Source organism: Anopheles darlingi, chromosome 3 (genome assembly GCF_943734745.1).
Source record: "Anopheles darlingi chromosome 3, idAnoDarlMG_H_01, whole genome shotgun sequence".
NCBI lineage: Eukaryota > Metazoa > Arthropoda > Insecta > Diptera > Culicidae > Anopheles > Anopheles darlingi.
Window position 1 is genome coordinate 12,751,261 of NC_064875.1, and position 20,794 is coordinate 12,772,054.

At 47.4% G+C, this 20,794-nt stretch overlaps 1 protein-coding gene across 1 annotated transcript; it reads left to right on the forward strand.

Moving 5' to 3' along the window:
• Nucleotides 1-218: 218 nt before the first annotated feature.
• Nucleotides 219-20,715, forward strand: LOC125953895 (uncharacterized). Its single transcript, XM_049683721.1, has 4 exons — nt 219-888; nt 18,085-18,220; nt 18,815-19,343; nt 19,419-20,715. The coding sequence occupies exons 1-4, from the start codon at nt 816-818 to the stop codon at nt 19,605-19,607; spliced, it is 927 nt and encodes a 308-aa protein (XP_049539678.1). The 5' UTR covers nt 219-815; the 3' UTR covers nt 19,608-20,715.
• The last annotated feature ends 79 nt before the right edge of the window (nt 20,716-20,794 follow it).

The following is a 20,794-nucleotide window of genomic DNA, read 5'->3' on the forward strand; positions in this document are numbered from 1 at the left end:
GCAAACATATCAACAAAAGCAACAAGTCGTGCGACGGCATTCGTTTGGGGAGCTGCTATGCTACAAAATGTCGAGATCGGAGGCGATGTTTCGCGTGTTTCGTGATCGGTGCCGAACCCGAACTCGGTAAAACGAGCCTTGGATAAGCAAGTTGTCCTACATAGATGCCTGCCGTACCGTAAAACGCTTCGTAGTTACTCAGTTGATTGCGACGCGTGGTACGCGAAAGGTGCGCTCAGTATTTTCTGATACGTTCTTCCAACGTGGCGCACGACGACGTTCGGATAAACGAAAGCCTTGCGGGTCGTTATGCTTTCAGACAAACAGAAAAACAAACTGGCGTAGCCGTGCCTTGTTATCCACCATTCAATCGGCCGCATTGCATATGGTTTCGTCCCGAAGCATCTTCTAGTGGTACAATTGGTGTTTATTTTTGCTGGGAAACAGTATTCCTCCCAACAGTTTGTGAGTAACAGTTAGTGATAACTTACAACTTAACCGAAGCCATAGAGCTGTCCTGTGAGGAAACTAGAGTAATCTACTGTTAACAGAATAGCAAGGACACTGACTGTCGACGAGTTGGATACTCGGTCTGGTGTTGGCAATCGTTTGTGCAGCTAAGCAACCCAATCCGACCCACTCTGACTTCCCAGACCGAACGTGTAGTGTGTTAGCTGCTTGTGGCCGATATAATCGGACGGCTAAAAAGTGATTGTTCGTTCGCAACCGAGTGTAGGACTGTGATCAAATAGGCGAACGAGTGCTTGAGGTGGTCCGAGATCCGTCCAACCACCGACATCTCACAACCCAAAAGGATGCTTCCCATCATCGCGAACTGTGGGAAGTTCTACAACCGGCTCAGCATTCTCGTGACTGTCTTCATCACCGGTAAGTTGTGCAACTGGTCGCTGGTGAACCCAATATACTAGGGAATATATCGGATGGCAGGTGTGCCGGTGCCCAAAACTTCGAGAGCCTCAGATACTGCGCAATAGGCGTACATTGTCCCGATTGTAGTGTTTGCACAAGTCGCGATCGCACCGGAGACGATAAATGTGTCACTGTTCGCGAATCCGGTTCAAAGCCGTTCAAAGCCAACGCTGTGCCAACATAGCGCCCCTCCGTTGATAATGTTGGAGGTATTCAAATTTTCTGCTTATATTGGTTGAAATCTGCCTCATCACTGTCCAGTCTGTCCAGCAGCTGCTACTGATTGCGAATGTTATTTGGGACAATGTGTTAAGGGGAGGCTATGGGTGGGTCTCGTTTTGTAGTAGTTTTTATTATGAAACCAAACGGTTTACATTTTTTTTCGTTTATTTCATTCATATTCGCTGGTCTGGTTTTTTCTATTTTATTTTTTTATGGAAAACTATAATAGTTGAAAAAAGAATGTAACAGATTCAAGTGTTTCATAATTATACAAAATGGAATCTACACATTTTATAAAAAAAACTTGTGACTTCGTAAGGCGATCGTCTCGACCGCCTAAACTTGACCTCGCAAAGTGGTTATAAAACCTCGTTAATGAAGTGTAGATTAAGTGCCCCAAAGTTCGAAAAAAAATTAGTACAATCCTTTTTTGCCACGGTGGATGCCAATATGAAAAACGTCGACTTTTGACAAAACACTTTAAAGTTGCGAAAAGCAATGCAGCATCTTTGATAGTTTTGACTCAAATAGTTCTAATTTGTTTCCGCAATATACTTCAGAGGTTCACCATTCATCCAAAAAATGTGAAAACTTAAAAAATAAGTGACACAGAAAAGTTGGAAATACTTAAGCCCCTCCGTAATAGAGCCGCAATGATTAGGAACGGAGAAGAAGCTTTTGGCAGCCAGTATACGATTCATTTTTAGTGAATGGCATCTGATAGAAGCATCGAGGCGGATTCGCGATGCGCCCATTTTAGAAACAAAAAGAAAAGCGGCGTGATCGAGACCGGCATTTCGATGCTTCCAGAATGATCAACCGGTTTGGCCTCGGGTGGTCACGATGAGCCGGATCGCTTGATTCGATCCAATTAGCCGAGAATCTATTGATGGAGCAACAGCTTCTAGAAAAAACAACGTGCAGTATAGATCCATCAGTCGGGTCTTTGTCTTTAATATTAGAGGGGCGACGAGAGTTATATAATCCGGAATCATACGATCACCACTTTGATGGGCATTAGTCCATGAGACTGTGCGACAGAGTTCGCTTCACTCAAGCGTACTTGTCTATTGCCTTACCAACGAAACTGACATCATATGGTTTTACCCTTTTTGGAGATATCTGTCGAGTGGTTGGGAAAGGCAAGACCACCTAGCGCTAGACTGATAAGCGAGTTGCTCTCCACAATGGCCTTACCGCAAACGTGCGCCCGGTCATCTGACAGGTCGTACGACGGTGATAACACTCTCCCCATTTACACGAAAGGCTGAATCATGAGAACGTTACAGCGACTTACCCGAATTGTATTCACTCACCGCGACTTGGACGCCGAGTCATACAGTCCTGTGTGCCCAATTGATCATCTAGTACAAACGCCATATTATATGCAACGAATAACACTTCAGGTGGCACTGTACGGTTGCCAAAAATTAAAATAACCTCCCGGGTGTGTTAAATAGTCCCACCTTGTGAGGTTTCGGCTGACGGGCCAACGTTTTTGGCAGCCGAGGTGACCAAAAAAGTCGAACGGTCGCGGTCAGCCGAGCTGCTTTGCATATCTTTGCGGCAATCGGCTCAAAATTCGTCCAAAGCGAAAGACACCAACCTGGATAAACTGTCCAACGCGATGGTGACGATGGCAACCAACGCTATACAGTGATGCCAGATGCACGGCGCTCGAAGACGCTGTGCGGTGAAGCGGAAACGAAGTGTAAAAGAAATGTTGGCACGAACGCTCGCCAACCAATCGTAGACATCGTACGATCCATCAGACCATCCGAATCAGTGACGTCATGGTGGATGGTGACGTGTGTGCGGCTGCTCCAAGGGAGATTCCCTCGCCTGCACGAGACTGCTAGTTGAATGAAGGCACCACTGATCAAATACAATATGTACGATAACCGTCGACGTAAGTCCTGAGGTTCTGCAAACAACTTCGGGGTCCGAGGGAATCGGGTATCTATTTCCTTTCAGGTTTCTTGTTTCATGCGCCTCTCCCGTTAGCGTCGTTTCGATGCGCACGCGGTTCCATGAGCGTCAGTGGCGCAGCTGTGCGCAACACCACCATGTTGCCAACTTTCGCTTGGCCGATTGGCTAAGTTGGAAGACCTGCACGTCGGTCTTCCACTGCAACCGAAGATCGGTGTTGGCTGCTTCGTTGGAATGGAACGCATGTTTTTGTGTTGCGGTTTCTGAAGACGGCGTCGGCGAGTCCGTCGAGACGCTGAATACCGTTTGCCAGCCACTTGTTATTTTGAACAACATTCGCCAAGTCGCGGTGTAAGCGAACTGGCATGGTTCGCCTTCTGCCAGGTCGTCGGTCCCAGGCACAGCTATGCCAACATCGAGCCGAGCTCCGTAACGGATAGCACAAGGCTGAATCGTGGGGCGTAGGATGTGTAGAATATTCTTTGGGCGGTTCGTGTTGATCGTACCGTTTAGCAGAATCAAGAACAACTCGATCGCGTCGTAAAAGCACCACCACCAGGGCTTATTTCAACAAAAGGAAGTCACAGTTTTCAAGGTGAGCACGTGGTAGAGGTTTTTGGCCTTTTATCAACAAAGCTTACAGGAAAAGTATTCAAAAGTCGCCTTAAAATGTTAATAAATAGTTCCCCATTTAAAAAAACTAAAATCATAGCGTATAGGTGTACGGAATCTTACTGATAAGAAGAGGCTACCAAGTGCGTGATAAGATTGTGGGATCCTACTTGGAGTGACAGTGAATAGAGCGGCGCAAGGTCAGTAGGATCTCGTAACTAGTTCTCTCGCACCTCGGGGGCAGTACACTTGTGCCGACAGACCAGAAGAACCTTGCGTTAACCGGTGACTTATATCAGTGGCCGAAGTCAATGAACCAGTACACAAGGTCTGCAAGGTAGCATAGTGTGTCACGCGTTCAGTAGGAATGCAACTCAGCAAAGGAATGATGGATTTCTTTACATAAATTTATCGTTTTTCTAGTATCATCGACAAGTCTCGTTGCACAATATAACGACGCAGAACGGCGCGCACGGGGTGCCCGAAGATCCACGGAATGATTAAGAACCAATTTGCACGTGGACACGGCACGCCATTGAAGGAGAGCAATCAATCAAACCGGGCTGTAGCCCGAGGTCGAGTTCGCATGGCGCTGGCGGAACCGGCAATTAATGGCACGAGGACCCTTCATTGCTAACTCGAGTCTTGCTTTATTGCGCAGATCGTACTGATCAATTTGCATACGGTTACGCCTAGCATTCTGGCCGGCTGGCGCTCCCACGAGAACTCCCACAAAACGCGGGAATGTTGACGGCTTATGTGAAAGGCTGCAATCAAATCATGATTTTTGAGCGAGCATTCTAAAAATAAGGCAAACACTTTTAGAAACAAATGCAACAACAAAAAACAAATGGGTGTTGCCGGTTCAAGGCGTAAGAAGCGTCTCAAAAATACGCGGTTCGCGGTTAGTGCCTAAACAAAATCAAACGTTGTCGTTTAGAGCCGATCATTTCGCAAGATCGCGCGATCCAAGGTCCGGTCAAGACCACCGAGAGACGCTGCTACCCACAGTTTGACCACGATCGCATTTTCGCTTTGCCCTCTTCGTTGCCAAACAAAACAAACGAAACTCAACGAGCGGTTCTTCCCCAAATTCATCGTGTCCGGCACTTCCGCACCAGCACGTAAGCAAGCGAGTGCACATGTACTGAGGTGCCCCAAAAAATACCGCAGAACACACTGTGGGATACACACACACAGTCGGTTCACTTGGTCTGTTTTTGTGTTGATGGCTGCATGACGATGATGATTGTTTTGCAACTCCGGCCGAAACCAAGGATGAACTCGGGGGAAAAGTTTTTTTCTCTCCATCGCGTAGCGCAACAACAAAAAGGTGGTATGGCGGAGTTTCTACTGACGTCAATGCCTTCAACAATTGACGATCATCGGGTGAAGCTCCGCAAGAACTTACTTCCTGCTCCTGGTATGACTGTCAAGTGTGAACGTTTGTGGCGATAGTACGAGAGCTCCAGAAGCCGTAATATTGCCAATGAGCTGCCGGTCGCTGTTGCTGCTGCGTAAATTGGTTCTAATTGAGCACACGGTATGGGGCTGAGCAACATTTTGCGTAGTGGAAACTGTTTGCAAAGCGTTTGACGATCGTGAATTGATGATTGATTGCCTTCAAAAGGCGGCATCAGTGGCATCAAACCGTGCGCAAATACGTCAATTCGAAGGCCATATCCATATGTGCATATCCGTTTAAGGCGGGTTTTTCCAAACTAAGGCGAAGGCATTAGGTGCAGAAATTGTTAAAAAAAAACTTCTACGCAGTGTACCACTTGCGGTTCGATCTTCTAGAAAGAGACTACGTGGATATCCAATATGAACAAGCCACGCTTACTGTGGCCGCCAGCAGCGAAGTGGAAAGCACGCAGCGACCTTGATATATACGCACACACTCACACACACACACATGCGAGCGCGCGCGCTAAAGAGAAGGGCCGAGCCCCCAAGTTAATGGCCATTGACCGCGCGGTAGCGGAAGCAAAGGCGCGTTCGTCCAGCATAGCTAGCTGCGATGCTTCCTTTGCTGGAATGCTGATTGGATTTAATTGAATTAAAAAAAACGTCAAACGACGCGCCCCCTATCAACGACCAATCGAACCAATCGTCAGAAAGTTAGGATCGTGCTGCGACTGTGTGGGGATTGTGCCAATACTTGAACGATGCTGTGGCCTTGACACGCCAAAGTGTAGGAGAGTGGCCTGGATACGAACAACCCCCCGCGCCACTATTCGTTACGTTGTCATAAACCCTTTTCAGAGCCGTAAGGTGATCCATCAGCGTGCTACGAATGAAGATATTCAAAACAAAATTCATCAAAAAAAAAAAGAAAAAAGAAGAAGGAGAGCGCGGAGAGAGATGAGAGTGCAGGCGCGCGTCTCTCCCCTTTACGCTTCCCATGAAACAAACCAAAAACGAAAATGCATCTCGCAACACCGCGTTGCGTTTCGTCGGCGTCTGGCTTTAGTTCAGTTTTATTAATGATTTACTTCGGAACACGTGGCCTCTGAGACAAAATGCATGTGTATGAGTGTTACTAGTCTGTTGCTGGCTCAGGTATGTGGTAGGGCGAGCCCCCGTGCCTGGCTGCGATTGGTTGAAAGGCATCGTACGATATTTACGCTAGCTGCTTCCCTGCTTCTTGTTTGCTTCCCACCACATACCCGATAACTCTCTCAGAAGCATGCCAACGCGGCCTTCTCCCGCCCGGTTGTAAGCAAGATACCACGGGGGTTGAGGAACAGGTGGTAGGGCGGGGGATTCACACATCACCGGTTACGGTTACGATCCTCGTTTGTAAGTGTGCGTGTTCGTGGTGGACAGGTGAATAACGTATCGAAGGTTTTTAATTAAAGAAGCAGGCGATCGACGTGCGCATAGCCCTGACGTACGCATAACGCAACATAGCTTGTCGCGCGATCATCGCGCACATCGCGTGTATTTTAAGCAACAGTGGGCCAAAAGTCCAGGATCGGTTAAAATAGTTGTTATTTGCTGTAAAACAGTAAAAAAGATATTATTATCAAACCGAGTTTTTTTTTAAGATTTTGTTTGGCTTATGCGCACCAGCATTAGTGATTAATGGTCATTTAAACAACTTTTTGGAGTATTTGGCACAAGGACTGCATAGAAGCAGACCGGATTGATACAATCATTACTGAAAGAATGAGAAGATAAACGCGAAACCGGTTTGAAGATAGCTAAACTAACAAAACTAATGTTGAATTTTTTTTCATATAATTTTAGAGAAGGTTGCTGTTTTACTCAAAAATATGTATTCTTTATGCTTCAATTCACGGAAAACAAAATGTGAAAACAAGAAACAAATCATATTCTGGATGTTTAGCTACCTTTTTTTTTTTAACTGGACTCCTCCGTGCGTCACTCACCATCTGTGCTGCTGCACGTAACCGCTTGATCATTCCGTCTGTTCGCGACAGCCGGTTACAACCGGTTCGGACGAACCGGTTAACCGGCTCGAGCATGTGCTGTTATCTCCCGGCTAATCCCGGCAACCCGACAGTTTGAAGGCATTAATCCGCTTAATCCGCTATCGATACTCCCTCTTATCTCGGGTTTCTATGAAAACAAAAGCAATGCGGAAGCTACCGTGCCGCGTGGCCTATCAGACAGGCATCAAAACCTTTTTCGCCGGTGATAAAAGAAGCCGGTAGTCCGATCGCGGATCGCGGTCGGCGGCGATGGTTTGATGTAATTAGAGCATGATTAATTTCGCGGCATGACCGCCGCACCACTGTTGTCGCCGTGAGAAACTATTTTTAAACCCAAAATTCAATTGGAAGAAATCTGGTTTGCCGGAGGTTAGGTTTCGCACCGCCGGTGCCACAATGCGGCAACTGACGAGACCGAAACCACACCGCCGGCATGGACGGTGTCATTTGCGATGACACCGGTTCGACAGCAACCGGTGGAAGGTGTGACAGTAACGGACAACTGAAAACGGTTCAACTGGGTGGGACATTTATGTTCTGTTCCTGTTTCTTCACTACGTAAACATGTTTTTTAGCGACGACTTCGTGCGCAAGAGAAAGAGAGCAAAGATTCAATGTGCGTCACGTCAGCTTGTTGCCATCGTGCTGACCTGTTTATTGTTTTGCTTCGGACTACCGATTGCTGCAATCCACGGATTCGATTAAATATGTACACCCCGTTGTCCATGCGGTGGACTTGTAAGATATCGAACACAACACGTGCTTGGTGTTGAGGTACTATTTTTAAAAGCTGCACTTGCACCGTGCATTTGGTGCATAGTCTCGCTCGAGCTGCCCAGACAACGCGAGACAGGACCACACTTTTGATGAATGTTTATTTTTATCGTCCCGAGACCGTTATGCTGCGCATCGGCTAGCACGCGAAATCGCGAACATACATTGTATAGCGTTCGTCACCGGATGTCTTTCGTTTCGCAATTTGTTTCGAAATCCTTTTTTTTTAAATTATCTCAACTTATATTGTTTATATAACAGGATCAAGTGCTTTCCCTTCCAGTGTTCCAGGAATTTGGCATAATTCCCTTATATGCAATTATTAAACAAACCAAGTCACGTTCGCGGTGTGATGCTTCCAGGACAGCTTATTAATGTACGCTTTTTGCATCCCTGGAGCACTCTCAGTGGAATTATGGTCTTTCTGCGCGAGCTCAACAAGCAAACTCGTGAGGGGGTATAATACAGAACCATAGAACCACAGCATACATTTACGCCTCACTCGATACGCACTGGTTTGAGTATGTTTGTACTCCAATCCCACATTATCATTGTTTCCCTGACCGACCTGTTCGGTTACAGCGGTAGCATAGCTGTATGCTGCGTATGCTCCGATAACTCGACCACCATGAACCGATACTAGCGCAGCTTATTAAATTTAAACTAAAGACAGCTCTCGCGAAAAACGGTGCCTTCATTATGGGGCTTCGGATTCCATCGATGTATGAGCAATGCATAAATCATACATGCTCGTGTGTTGCGCCATTTTTATAGTTTCGGTGCAACAGATGGTGATGGTGCTAAGCCAGAGTGTAATGGGATCATGAAATGGCGAATCCGATAGATGAAATGGTGGTTTGGTGGATTTGAAGCTAATTTATGACGCAACCAACGCGTAGGAAGTCATCGTTTAATGCCCGATTACAGACACGTTTAATGATGGGCTCATCGAGTCAAGTGTGTCACACGCGTAAGGTGTGGAGCTAAGCTGTGTATTTGTTCCTTGTAATCTGTCACAATTCCATCATTTTAGTAGCTTCCAAACCCAGTAGCACGATTGCTAATTTGGAAGCCAAGCCACGATTTTGGCCAGCTGTTGCTAAGTAGGCCAATATCCTAAGTACACCAGTATCCAGTCCAATAGCCATAGGCATTTCCATTTCAACGGACCAATATTGTTGCCGACCTGTGCATCCCCTGTCCGCCATTTGCTAATGACAATTAGATGGAAATTACTGCAAATTAATCGCATTCTTGAAATGCACGCCCAGTGACGCGTGTTCGTTTGGCCTGGTCGCGAACACTCATGCCACCAACCCGACACACACACCCAAGCACAAGCACAACCTACCGCTTAATGTTTGCTGCAGCTAATTGGTAGCGTTGGTTTCAAGGAATTTAAAGCGTTTCCCCCTGTTGAAAATGCGTGGAGGCGCCTGGTACCAGGCGCCTCCATTCAGTTCGGAACCGGAGGCAGTGCAGCATTCCAGTGTGTTCTGAAGTGCGCTGGTGTATGGAATCAATCTGTGGAAACCAGGAATCGTGTGTTGAAATGTAAGCCGGTTTATATTTTTATGTTTTTTTTTTCATGAAAAATGTGGAATTACCACATTATTGTGATGACAATTAACTCGTACCTCTTTGGCGAATAATTAACAGTTGATAGGCTGTTGGCGTTGCCGATAAAATGTGGTGTTGCTCGAACAAGCTGTTGAATGTAGAGCTATTCAGTAGAGAAATGTACATATTTTTAATTTTACGAAAAATCCTTCCCTTTCCGCGAACCTTTCCGCGTGTTTATAAAGCCTCGTTCAGTTCTCGTGCTGCAAAATAACAGCAAAGCGGCTTAGGCAAATTATCTCGATTCTTTCCGACACCGGCGGCTTAACTATCCGTTCCGAGCTGAAACTATGTTCCCGGCTCAACAACGACCTCCGTTTGCCTCGGCGCCCCTGTTGGCCGTCGTTTTTTTCCGGGCGGTGTGAGGATGCAACAACAAGTGCTTCGAGGTGCTGACTGCTCGAAGACCGAAAAAAATGGTTCACCTCGGACAGAAAAGAAAGAAAAAAACCTGGAATCGTTTTGGAGAACTCCGGAAACCACTACCACCACCCCGATGTGTTACCCCTCGCACTCCATATCCTCGTGATGGAGCTCTAAGAAGCAATTCGTTGCAATTCATGCTCCCGGTGCCTGGTTCTCATTCCCCGTTCCCCGGAGGTACTACCGCGCTCTTCTCCACTCCCTCCCTTCCTCCATCACTCCAGCGCTTCCCGGAGGTGAGGCGTAACCGCCGCATTTGCCAGCTCCCGTTCGCATGATGTGGCAAATTAATAATTTATGCATTAAGTTTACATCCTCTGCACCTGCACCGTGTGCGGCCCGTTGCTAGCCAGGCCAGGCAGGCAGGCCCATTTCAACGCGATCCGAAAGCGAAGGGATAATCCACGTGGCCCACGGACGGGCGGCGTTTGTCCGGTTTGATGGTGTGGTAGGCGCAGCGCATTGGCCAGCGGCACAGAGACATTCACATATCCGCGCTTCGCCAGCAGCACCAGCAGCAGCAGCATCGTCGTTCTCGACGTCCTCGTCGTGTGGTGCCGGTGTAGGCCACATGTGTTTCCGGTTCCAGCGAGAAGCGTTGACATGCGGTACTTGGGCAAGACATGGACCCCGGCATGCCGGCTGCAGCGGATGAATAAATCCTTTATTTGCGCTCCTCTGTCTCTTTGTCGGTTTTCACCGTTTTTTGGTTTTGCTTCCTCTTCGCTCTATGCTGCGCTGGTTCATAAATCTTAAAAACTTGTTAATTTTGTATTCCCCTCTTTAAGGACCCGAGCACCGGCGGTGGTGGAACACAAATCGGTTTTCGGTCCTTCTGTTGTGGGTTTGCCAAACCAGTTTTCGGAATTTCCTTTTGTACAAATTACCGGGAAAACGGTTATCCAAGATCAATGCACGCAACGTGAATACAATTTCAAATACTTCCTGGCACAACAGGCTATAGACCCTCCTTGGCCACCTCGCAATTTATCGCAATTTAATCGCTGCAACGCCTGCCCACTCCGTTGCACCCTTTTTCCGGGCACCAAAAATCTAATTCCAAATTGCAATGAATAGCTAATTAGGACGAGGTAAGGTGCGCACCTCGCTCCTCGCTCTCTCTCTCTATTTCGAGCAAAAAAGTGTGAAACGATTTTTATTATTTCTCTTCCAAGCGATCGTTCGTCCTGGCTATAAGTAATGGGCCACTAGTAGTACACGGGCCCCGGTCCGGGGGTCCTTACTTTACTCAACCTTCCGAACTGAACCACAAAAAGGGAATAGCAGTAAAACCTTAAACACAAAAAAACAAAAAAACAAAACGGAATACAAAAAAAAAGGAGAAGCAAGGTAATCACCTCAACGGAAATGGTTTACGCCAAGGCGAAAACGATTTAGCAAGTGCTCTGCTGCACCGCTGGTTTTGGGTCCGAGCGGTTCCGAGCGGGACTTTCGGGCCAATTTGTACCCCGTTCTCGGTTACCAAAGGTTCCGCCTGTGGTTCCGTGGTGAAATGTGAAAAGCAGGTGCTTCCTTCTGCTGGCCGGCGGAAGTGCTCACCGTGCGCTAAAGTTTACCGGACCAGCCAGCCAGCCAGCCAGCCCGTTAGCCAGCTGAACATAACCACACAAAAAAGAGAGAGGCGGTGGATGACCGTAGAACAATGTACGCCAGCGAGCGGAAGGAATGTCCCAGGCATTAAAACCGATCTTGGTGCAGTAACGAACGGTGGATACGTTTGGTGGGTACAGGAGAGGGGAAGGGAAACTCCAAACCTTAAACCGTGTGTGGCGTACACCGGGGTGATGGTGTTGATGCCACTTGGCGGGGTGGTTTTTCCGGGCGTTCTTTTTTTTTGTGACCAATGCTACCTCTCACTACAGAGGCATGATGCCAACATGTTTTTTTCTTTCTTTCTCTTCCTTTTTTATTGCTGTCTGTTTCTCAAACGGATTATACACTTCCTCCGCTTAGTGAACGAAAGCACCGAAAGCAAAACGTTTGCTAAGCCTTTTATTCAGCGGCAGACTAATAGGAACCGTTCTGTACTAGTTGTTTGGTGCCCACAATTATGTTTGCAACATAATCTTATTAAAGGGCTTACTTAGATGCTGCAGCCGAGTTTTCGAGTGTGGTCAAAAGGTTATCGATTAGGAAAAACCGGGGGATCTCATTGTAGGTCAGAACTTACGCTTACCGGAGCGCTTTAGCAGCACGCCATTTTGGCACAATGTAAATTGCGGACTGTCTGATTCGACTGCATCCTGTCTGGGTGCCCAACAAAAACTTTGCTTTCCGGGGGGAAAATCTCCTCCCGGGGATGTAATCTGCACCACACGAAACCCAAACACACGACATAGCGACCAACCGACGGACCGACCGAGCGACCGACTGCCGGTTTGCGGTTTGCTGGTTGACGATTCGTATCCGCAACGTCCGCCCCGGTGCCGTATCGTCTGCAGGGCCCCTTCTCAAAGAGGGTTGCACGTGCCAACCGCAGGACTGACTACCACGGTAGCACCTGCACGATTACGATCCGGGAATGCATCCCTCCGCATGCCACGCCTCCAACCAGAGGGCGAGGGAATCTTGAAGTATTTGAATTTATTTAAACATCCTCGCTGCCGGTTTCCCAGGTTGTTTGCGATCTCCCTTCTCGGTAAACCGCACTCCAGCGCCAGTGCCAGAGCCGGAGTATTTGTCTTTATGACTTGCGTCGGTACTTTAGTGACTTTTGGGGTCAACGTCAAGGCGATACGGTTCATTGTTCCGTGAAGTCGATCGGTCGATCGGTCATCGGTGTCTCTGAAGCTCGATGTGCTCGATGTGTGTGTGCGTTTGTTTGCTGTTCAATTGATTTAAATCCTTCACTCCACCGGACAGACCCGGGGCACACCACAGGACCATACCATGGGATTCAGTCAGCTGGAAGGCTTCTCCAAGGTTCGGGGGGTGCCGGGGGTTTCCACTGTTTGGCTTGGAGCGCACTGGTTGTTCAATATTTGCTCATCGTCCTGTTGGCCATTCGCCATGCCATGCAGGACGGTTCAGGACCGAACCGATGGAGAACGTCAGCGACAACTTCCAGGACGGTTGGTTGGATTTCGCTCCGTCTGTAATTGTGGCTTGACGATGATGACGTGATTTGCGATTCAATCTCGGTCCGGTTCTACCGGTTCGGTTGCGAATCATTCGAGCATTAGTGGGGTGGGGCCACGGCCACGAACACGACTATCACCACCACCACCACCACCGTCACCAACTTTGCGTTGGTTTTACCCGAAGGGACGAGGGCGTCATGTTGAATATGCAAAGCGTTGCAAGCGCATGTTTTAATGAGTTGAAGCAGGGAAGCGCAAGTCGTGGCGGGTGGTGGCAAAACCAACAAAAAATCGTTCACTACACCCACCACCATCACCACTAACGTTGGACTCAGTACATTGATGAAAAGCTTATTGGGATATTTGTTGGAAAATTAAATTTGATCGCGAGTGAACGAAAGCGTTTGTTGGTTGAGTTGGTAAGAGGGGGGAGGGGGAGTCTAAGGGGTGGTTTTGACCGCATGTGTGGGCGTCAATCGGGGGCCCTGTTGCTCGCCCCTGAGTTCCCTTGACACTAATGACACAGTCAGTGGTCAGTCCAGGGTGGTAGTTATTGGCGCCACCATTCGTTTACTCTTTCGCCCCTGCTTGCAAAAGTATGAGTAATGATTAGCTTGTCGGGCTCGTTGTGGGGGCAACTACTGAACCGTGCAACACGTTTTGTTTGAGCATAGAATGTTAGATTACTTTATGATTAGCATTGTTGCGGTGGTGGTGGTGGTGGTGTGTACAAAGTAGAGGTGCGTTGCGATGGCAGTAATACGAATACAGTGGTTTCCGGGTGAAGTTATGCGTATTATCTGGCGTGGCATTTTGGACTACTCATCACAATCAATGTTATTTCTGTAGTAACCGTTACCCAGATGATCTTTGTACTGTCGAAATGAATGAAAAGAGCATGGATGTTTGGTGTGAATGTTTAAAGCATAAATGATTGATCCTGTGAATGAATTACGCAGTGAACAGTACATTAGTTTTCATCGGGATGCAATCCATTGACTCTTCTACTACCTAATGTTTTATCTATTTTGGAGGTTGCTTACATCATGGTTTTCAATTAAATTTTTTTTAGACGTAAAGCGCTATTGTTGTATTGGCAACTTTTGACAACGTTGTCGAATTTTACGATTATCGATTACGATTTTATTCACACGGGTAACAAGTTGTTCGACAAGAGTTTTACCAGCTTTGATAACAATTACAATAGGTTTAAAGCAAATCTTTTAAATGATTTTTTAATGAAACGTTTAATTAAATGAACATGTTCTTAGATTACTTTGGTTGATTTTTACTTTTTGATTACTTGTTTTTCAAGTAATGCTTTGACCTTTTTCCTTTTTTAAGTTTAAAGTTTTAATCAACATTTTGACTCAAATCATACGTTGAGTTGAAAAGAAAAAGAGTTCAGTTGAAAATATATAAAATATTAAGAAAAACTTAAGGGTAAGCGATACCTTTTCTGACCTCTTTTTGATCATTTTCAATCTACTTTTGCCTAAACATCGCTGAAGAATTGAAAAAGTAAGACCATAACCAATTATGCCAGGGACGCTACAACATACTAAAGCTTCTCTCTTCCCCAATCAAGCTCTCGATGCCAGTGTGCAATAACAACTGTGCAATATGAGGTCAGTAATGAAAGTCTGGCCACCAGATCACTTCCAATAATAAATTATCGTCCCACAAAGCATCGTCCTCGTGGCTCGGGCATGGCATGCGCACGTGACGTGACGGAATCAAAATTGAAATCCTGCCTCGTGAATGGAGTAATCAGTTTACCGGCGAAGTTTAATCGATCGTCTGATCGCGATAATCCATCCCGCGCCAACGGTTGGGTGTGTGTGTTCACAAGAGAGTGTCAGTCAGCTGTGGCTTCCGACTGATGGCCCGCTAGTGACCGTGTCCAAACCAACGCGAACCTAATAATTCCAAGCCGCCCGCTCGCCCGCTCGCTCGCTCGTTCGTTGCATATTAAATTTCCGCATGATTTTAATTTTCGCGAGTATTTCGAGGCGAGTCGGGCAAGTCAGACGTGGCGGTGGGATGTAGGCCCTCAAAAAAGGGGTGACGCTCGTAATTGCGACAGATCACCGGGACTAACCACGGGAGTTGACTGTTCGTTCGGTGTCTGTATGGGCGTTCTGGCATGTAGTGTGTGTGTGTGCGGTAATTCGTCGTGTCGCATTCGAGAGGCCAGCATCTAGTGTAGACAAAGCGGGCATCACGCGTCACCGTGCGACGGTCTGGACATTCCCGGTGAACTACGCGCACCCGAATACGCTGCATCCCGGGTTTCGTTCGTGCTGAATATTCATTAATAATGGCTGCAACTCACCGGCGCACCGGCACATCGGCAACCAGCGGAAGGCTTCAAGCAAACGCGACCTTCCTGTCCGAGGGGTGAAGGGGCACGAGGTGGTAACACGGCACCTCAAAGAACAAAAAAGAGAAAAAAGAGAACGGAAAATGCCCATTGCACAAGCAAAACTCGGCCTCGGCCTCGGCCGCATGCATTGTGGGCATTGTTGCGAAAATTTAAATAAATGATAGCGATGGCATGCCCGGGCCCGGACGTGGACCGGGCGATGTATCCGACGGGAAAGGCGAGGGGTCTGGCCAGCGGTGGCGCCATTCTCGATCGTAACGACACGTAACAGCACCAGGCCATCTTTGACCCGTGGTAGCAGTGAGATCGAGGGGCAAAAATAATTTACTCCATTCTGCGGTTCAGGTATTCGGACACCGGAACACAGTTCCGCTGGAGCTGTTGTAAAATTTCTCTACGAAAATAAAAAAGGAAAAAAGAAGAAACGGAATTCCCCTTCAATCATCTTGTGCAACCAAGGTGGACTGGTGGAAGTGGGGTTTGGAGAAAGGAGTAGCACCTTTGCTTGCGCGTTTTATCCGGTTATCGCCGGTTCCTTCCGCTGGCCAAATCCAAAACGAAAGGCAAGAAACGGGCACAACGGCCATAAATTCACACCTTGAGACCATTAAGAGCGTCCCCAGAGAGAGAGAGAGTGGTGTAGAGAGGCGCTCGAAAATGCAAACATCGAAAGACCATTGCTGCTAGTGGTGCTACTGTGTCCAGCCTTCCCTTCTTTGCGAGGCCTTCATACTGCTCGTAGCAGCGCACCATAATCAGCGAGATGATTTGCAAATAAGCACGCCACCAAGTTTGCGCGTTTGCGGCCAGCGGTTGTGTAGCGGTATTGCGGCTTCTGCAACCCAAAACGAAACGCACGTCAGCTGCATTTTAGTGAGCCCCATTGGGGAAAGGGGATTCCTAGGGACTAGTTGCCTGCCACAGTATGCTGCAGTAGATCGAGCAGATCCATTCTAGCCGCATTAAACGTTTCGCAAGCTGCAGGTATTTGGCTAGTGCACGGTGTTGGTCGATCCGGGGCACCCTCGACGCAGACGATAATGATGTCTTTGTAATTGTTTTAATTTAGCATAAAATTCATTAACCGACGCCACGCTCTCGAGATATGTGATATGCTTCTGCAGAAATTTTGCTCTATCTACTTGCATAGTTGTAATGCTTCCTTCAATTAGTGGCGATTGTTATTTCGAACTCCTCCAGCCACATAACCTCAAAACTTGGAGCGGCCATATTTTAATTAAAATCACGGCGTAGGCAGTGGTTTCCCCGGAGAGCGTTTAGTGGAAGTATTTTCTCATTTTGCAGATCCACAACTAGTTTCCCGGTGGAAAATGTGGCGGTGAAAGTTAAAGTTTTCTCTTGTTCTTTTCTTGTAGAGTTTACAAAAATCTTATATTTTCTCGCCATGGCGATGATTATGTACAGTATCTTCTTTCTTTATTTCGCTCTGCATAAATCAGTATCGAAGGCTCTCTGTTTTACATTAATGCAGCCGGGGTTAGGGCCTCCCCGGAGTGAGGAAGGGCACCAAAGTTTCGGACGCAATCAGCGAGACTATCGCGCGATCGCGGATGGGTGGTAATGATGAAGTTGAGCCTTATACCTTACCGCTTCGTTTAGTTTCTTGAAAGTTTTCGTGTTCCATGTTTTTTTTTTTGCGTTGGCGCAGGATATGCCAACAAGATGCAAGACAGATTACACGTCAAAATAGTCCGGTGCACACTGCGAACCATCAATGAGCTGGCCCCGAGACACCGAGACACTATCGAGAAGCTAACGAGACTGGCGGCAACATTGGAATGGAGGAGGAAACCAAACAGAACCGAACTTCTTTCCTTTCGGGGCACAGTTCCCCTTTTTGACGGTGGCGGCTAGTCTCCGGCCAGTCTCGAACTTGCGCCGACGATCATTTAATGGTGCGAATTCGGTAGCAAAACGTTGCAGCAAAGTTTGGTTCCCTTTGCCGCTGCTCCCTTTGCTGATGCTCGGGGTGTGATTATGTTGCCCGCGGCACGTGGGGCCAAAAGATGAAACTTTTCCTGAATCTTGAACTACCACCAGCGACCGCGGACCTGGCCGGTATTATAAAAAAGGGCGAGCACAGCAGTCATGGTGGCATGTTTTCGTTTGGCCAGCGACTCGATCGACGGATTTCATTCCGGGATGTTTTTTCTTCTTCCTTTTTCCCCCTTACCATGGCAGCCCTTCCCCCTTGCCATGGCAGGTTCCGTTTCCAAGCGGACACTTCTTTGATAAACCCTTCTAAATGAATTTTTAATTTGAAAAACTTCACCCATCACACTGACCAACACCACCAGAACCATCAACCGGGAATAGTCCTAGAACCAGCACTCGCGTACCATGGTACTACTGTGAACTGGCGTGATTTGAATGAGCAGAAGTGGCGTTGCAGATGGGTGGCGTTGCAAATGGGTGGTGCACGGAGTTGCGGGGGGAATTCTTTCGATGGATTTACACTTGGAGCGTTATACTTTGACGTGCATTTTAATTGGTTCGTTCTTCTTTCAATTTCTAATTTGCTTTTCTCCTTTCCTTTTTGCTATCTTTCTCTCCTTGAACGACGATGGCGATGGCGATGATGATGATGATGGAACATGGGGATTTGCAGTGAATCTTGCCCGGATAAGAGCGGAAAATTGTGGCCAGGAGGAGCTGGCCAAGTGCGTCCGTCCGTTCCAGGTGATACAATCGGCCTCGGATCTGTCCATTGCAACGAAGCGCGAGGACCTCGATAGAGTATGCCCGTAAGTTTGGTTTTAGTTTTTATTTCCTGGGGTACTTCACTTTACTTTAGATGTAGTGCAGGTACAATAATTCAATTAAAATGTAGTTAAGATTTTAACAAATGTAAAAAAGTTGAAAAATTGAAGATTAGAACGTAATAGTTATGCAATAAAATCTAACTGAAACTCTCGCAGAGGGGACTTAAAGTTTGCTTCTCTTGATATCATGTTCCGAAGCTCTAAAAATGAAATCAATTGCATGTTACGGGGTAGAATTCGAAAGCGCCGAGAAACTGACGCGATAATTGAATGCTTTAACTTTCGTTCACGCGATGCTCTGTGACCTTACACTTCCTCCAATACGCCATTAAGAAACATGGTCTAAATCACGCATCAAAAAGGGCAAACTATTGTTGCTCGATTATTATCGCAACAATGTTTATCGGTTCGTAACATGTTAATACAAGCGTGCCATGTTTGCATTACGGTTATGGGGCATGGAGCCGACGGTAAAATTGAAAGTATGATTACTTGGTTTAGGTTTTTGTAGGTCAATGTTAGGGCGATAGAACAATTGATCCACACGTTAAATGCGATTTCTTCTCTAATTGGCAGTGATCTGAATCACGGACTACAGTGCATTCGCAGCTATACCCGACGCTGTATGAATCTGGAACAGCGAAACCATTTTAATCAGCTGTACAACGGCACGCATCAGTTCGTGCGCGACCTCTGCCGGGAGGGCGAATATCAGAAAGAGTTCCTGGCCCACGCGCCCTGCCTGCAGTTGGTCCGGCCAGACTACGAGGTGTGTGGCCGTCGCTATCACCAAACCGTCATCGCCATTACGCAGCAGGTGCAGCCAGCGGAACATCACCACCATCATCATCAACACCATCACGATCATGAGCATCACCAGCAGCAGCAGCAGCAGCAGCAATTGCAGCAGGAACAGAATGTACGACGTCACAGAAGAAACCATCATACCGCCAGCCGGACAGAGGAGGACGATGTGCAAAAGGTGTGCTGCTCGTTTCTGGAGTACCTGGACTGCTCGGAAGCTGCGGCCAAAAAGACGTGCGGATGGGAAACGGCCAAGTTCACCCGCGGTTTTTTGGATAAAATGTCCTCAACGTTGATCAAGGTAGGTAAACGGAGCAGGAACATCTATACTTCGGTGACACGAACTAACGTTTAATGATGATCTCCATTCCAACAGATGTACTGCGAAGATTACTACAAATCGAACAAATGTCCTTCGATGTACTCGTCCGCGGCGTCGAGTACGTGGAATCGCCTGCATAGCGTTGCCCTGATGCTGATTCCGACGGTGGTTAGCACACTCCACACCACGTCGACCTCCTGGTGGACGTTACGATCGACGGGAGTCCTTCAAACGTTACGATAATCGGCAGGCCGGACATACCCCAGGGGGGCACGGTTCCAAAATGTTAGTTTCAAGGTTCGCCAACGACTAGCTGGCCAGTCCATTGGTTGCTTCCCCTACGTTACAGCTCTCCACCAGCTCTGCACGATTCCCGTTGGCGATCTACTCAGCTTGCATGCTAAAATAGCGTCTGGAGATGGTAGACACGATTGGGCGCTCGAAGGAGAAGGCAAGGGAGCGGTAGCTAGTGCCGCCGAATGACAAATTAACTTTAAGTAACCAACAATCAACCCTTCTCACGCCCTACACGTCGCACGGCAAGACCATGCTCGCGATTGGCGCAAGATTGGCAAATTGAACTCGTTCGCTGGTCAAGTGCGGTCGTGGCAAACATTGGAAAGGGGAACGGGGCGAGGGGAGGGTGATTGCGCAGAATAGTATTTCATCATCTCATCACCAACTCATCACCGAGCATATGTGTGTGGGCTAGCCGGCAGATAGTGCGCCACTAGTATGCTGCTAGTGAGACCACAATACCCATACCAATGAATGGAATTAAGGTTAATTTATTTATTGGAGACAAACATCACCGGGAGTTTACCGGGTGCGGTAGCGGTCGGTGAAACACAACGTCGGCGGCGGACAGAAGGCAGAAGAAACCCCTGGGAGACGACCACTGGATGGTCGGTCGAAGGTCTCCGCGAGTCACTAAAAACTAAACTAGCAAATGTACGATAACGCTTACGAAGACAGAACCCTTCGTCATCGTCCAAATATGTGCAATGTAGATATAAGGTGTAGAGTTAGTAATGAAAGTAAATGTAGCAATTCCAAAACACGGTAAGATAGACTATTGTTAACGCTGGGAATCGATCCCGTGGTGTGTTGCAAAAACAATTATGTTTCTTTGTCCAATGATACGAATCTGCTGCGCCGTAGTCGCTATCGTACGTGATATTCCATTCTGAGCGTAGACTCGATACCTGGCAGGAGTAAAACCTGGCAGGCAGCTTTATTGGTAGGAATTAAAGCAAAACTCAATAGAATGATAAGCTATTGAAAGACAAAGCCGGGGCGAAGAGATTGCGTGATTACTGAATAAGAAAGAACTCAATAAAATATTAAACAACACTTTAAATGATCCTGGCGTTTCTTTTCAATTGTCTGTCTCCGTAAATCCGTATGATGGAGAGGGTAAGTAATGCCTG